At 43.0% G+C, this 2,968-nt stretch overlaps 1 protein-coding gene across 1 annotated transcript; it reads right to left on the reverse strand.

Annotated features, from left to right (window-relative positions):
* Positions 1-1,047: 1,047 nt before the first annotated feature.
* On the reverse strand, positions 1,048-1,983 carry LOC136175903 (olfactory receptor 6B9-like). The gene has a single exon (XM_065946089.1). It carries the CDS (start codon positions 1,981-1,983, stop codon positions 1,048-1,050), a length of 936 nt encoding a protein of 311 aa, XP_065802161.1.
* Positions 1,984-2,968: the final 985 nt, after the last annotated feature.

The following is a 2,968-nucleotide window of genomic DNA, read 5'->3' on the forward strand; positions in this document are numbered from 1 at the left end:
ATGAGGTGGCCAAAGTATTGGAGTCTCAGCTTCAGCAACAATCCTTCAAATGAACACCCAGGACTTATCTCCTTCAGAATGGACTGGTTGGATCTCCTTAAAGTCCAAGGGACTCTCAACAGTCTTCTCCAACACCACAGTTCAAAAGCATCGATTTTTCAGTGCTCAGCTTTCTTCACAGTCCAACTCTCACATCCATACATGACCACTGAAAAAACCATAGACTTGACCAGACGGACCTTTGTTGGCAAAGTAATGTCTCTGCTTTTTAATATGCTATCTAGGTTGGTCATAACTTTCCTTTCAAGGAGTAAGCATCTTTTAATTTCATGGCTGTAGTCACCAACTGCAGTGATTTTGGAGCCCGCCCAAAATAAAGTCTGATGCTGTTTCCAGTCTCCCCATCTTTTTCCCATGAAGTGATGGAACCAGATGCCATGATCTTAGTTTTCTGAATGTTAAGCTTTAAGTCAACTTTTTCACTCTCCTCTTTCACTTTCATCAAGAGGCTTTTTAGTTCCTCTTCACTTTCTGCCATAAGGGTGGTGTCATCTGCATATCTGAGGTTATTGATATTTCTCCTGGCAATCTTGATGCCAGCTTGTGCTTCCTCTAGCCCAGCATTTCTCATGATATACCCTGCAAATAAGTTAAATAAGCAGGGTGACAATATACAGCCTTGACATACTCCTTTTCCTATTTGGAACCAGTCTGTTGTTCCATGTCCAGTTCTAACTGTTGCTTCCTGACCTGCATACAGATTTCTCAAGAGGCAGGTCAGGTGGTCTGGTATTCCCATCTCCTTCAGAATTTTCCACAGTTTATTGTGATCCACACAGTCGAAGGCTTTGGCCTAGTCAATAAAGCAGAAATAGATGTTTTTCTGGAACTCTCTTGCTTTTTTGATGATCCAGCAGATATTGGCAATTTGATCTCTTGTTCCTCTGCCTTTTCTAAAACCAGTTTGGGAGCAAGTTAAAAACACAGAACTATAAGTGTCATGGGAATGACCTCCTGTCTGGAACAGTCTCCTCAAGGCAGCAGGTCTCAGCTGAGCAGGAAGCACTGGCCAACACCCACTGTCTTTTTGATAGCATTCTTGACTTCCTGGTTCCTCAGACAGTAGATGAATGGATTTAGCATGGGCGTGAGGACTGCATACACAGCTGAGATAAGTTTGTTGGAGTTAAATGAAGCAATAGCTCTGGGTCGAACATACATGAAAATCATGGTTGTGTAAACTACTGTGAGGTGGGATGCGCAGGTGGAGAAGGCCTTCTTCCTTCCCTGGTTGGAGGGTATATGCAGAATGGTGGAGACAATGTAGACATAGGAGAGGATGGTAGTGGTGAGAGGGAAGACAAGAATGACAATAGCCAAAGCAAAGTCCACTAGCTCAGCTGTGGACATGTCTTTGCAGGCCAGTTTGAGGATTGGTGAGATGTCACAGAAAAAGTGGTTCATGACATTGGAGCCACAGAAAGTGACATGTGAAATAAAATAGACCTTGATCACAGTGATCATGAAACCAGTCATATAAGAGAAAGCCACCAGCTGCACACAATAACCTGTGGTCATGATGACCGGGTATCTGAGAGGGTGGCAGATGGCCACATAGTGGTCATAGGCCATGGCTGCCAGAAGTACACACTCCGTGCAGGCAAGTGAGATAAAGAAGTACAGCTGGGTCATGCAGCCTGTGAAAGAGATGCGCCGTCTCTGCAGGAGGAATCCATCCAGCATCTTGGGGACTGTGACAGAGACATACCAGACCTCCAGGAAGGACAGGCTACTCAGGAAATAGTACATTGGCTTATGGAGGGAGCCAGTGACCCAGACAGTGAGCATGATGACAAGATTCTCCATTACCACCAGCAAGTAGACCACAAGGAAGAGGGAGAAGAGCAGGACCTGCAGCCAGGGGGCGGTGGGGAAGCCCACCAGGATGAACTCCCTCACCAGAGTGATGTTTCTCCCCAGCATGACTAAGAGCTCTGAGAGGCAGGAAGTCTTCTATGACAACATCGCAAATAAATGACTATGGCATTGAAGAGGAGACCAGTATGTTAGCAAATCAGTCTTTCCTGAGAATGAGACTCATAAAATAACCTCTTGTCAGTATGAAGTAATCTTCCAATGGGAAGCATACATTTTCATCAAAACAATGTGGTGTGTTTGTTATGAAAAACTCCTGGAATCAAAGTGCACTCCCATCCCTTACTCTCACTCATCTGATGAAATATTTGAATGTCATTCTCCATGTCATTCCTTACTCCTTTGTCCATGAACATGGACCAGTGGTCTCTCACTTGCTAGTTTCAAATCTCAATTTAATTAGAAAGCCACAGCACAAGACATTTTTACTGCCTGAAAGAAAATGTTTAGGATAACATCAGAAAAAAGCTCTAGGGTTTATTATTGGGGTGATCTATTGCCTGCAGTCCTTTGATGCGCCACTGTTTCTTCAGAGTAGAGTCTGTGGAAATTAAAACAAATGCTAACTCTTGGAAAATCCATTAATGACTCTCCATTGCTCTTAGATAAAAATTCTTCATATTTTGACCCCTATGTATTTCTTCAGCCTCTCTCTTGGCACCCTCTAAATCGTTTCCATGTTTGAGATATACTCAACTAGTTTGGCACCTCAAGCACACTGTAATCACTCTTGCATTTTACATGCACTCATCCCTCTTCCTTTATGCCTTTTCCCCATTTTTATCTGTTGATTCAAGATTCCATCTAGGAGATAACTGCACCAAAGGTGGGTGAAATACTTCAACAGCATTTTCTTCCAATGCACAACCTTCTCATGCATTGAGATTTCTCTCCTTTACACTGTATCTTTCAAAACTCAGGGAATATTGGTCAAAGGGTTTAACATTCTGGTTATATGATGAATAAGCTCTGGGGTTCTAATGTACAGCCTGGTGACTACTGTTATTAATGCTACATTATATACTTGCAAGTT

Source organism: Muntiacus reevesi, chromosome 9 (assembly GCF_963930625.1).
Source record: "Muntiacus reevesi chromosome 9, mMunRee1.1, whole genome shotgun sequence".
Lineage (NCBI taxonomy): Eukaryota > Metazoa > Chordata > Mammalia > Artiodactyla > Cervidae > Muntiacus > Muntiacus reevesi.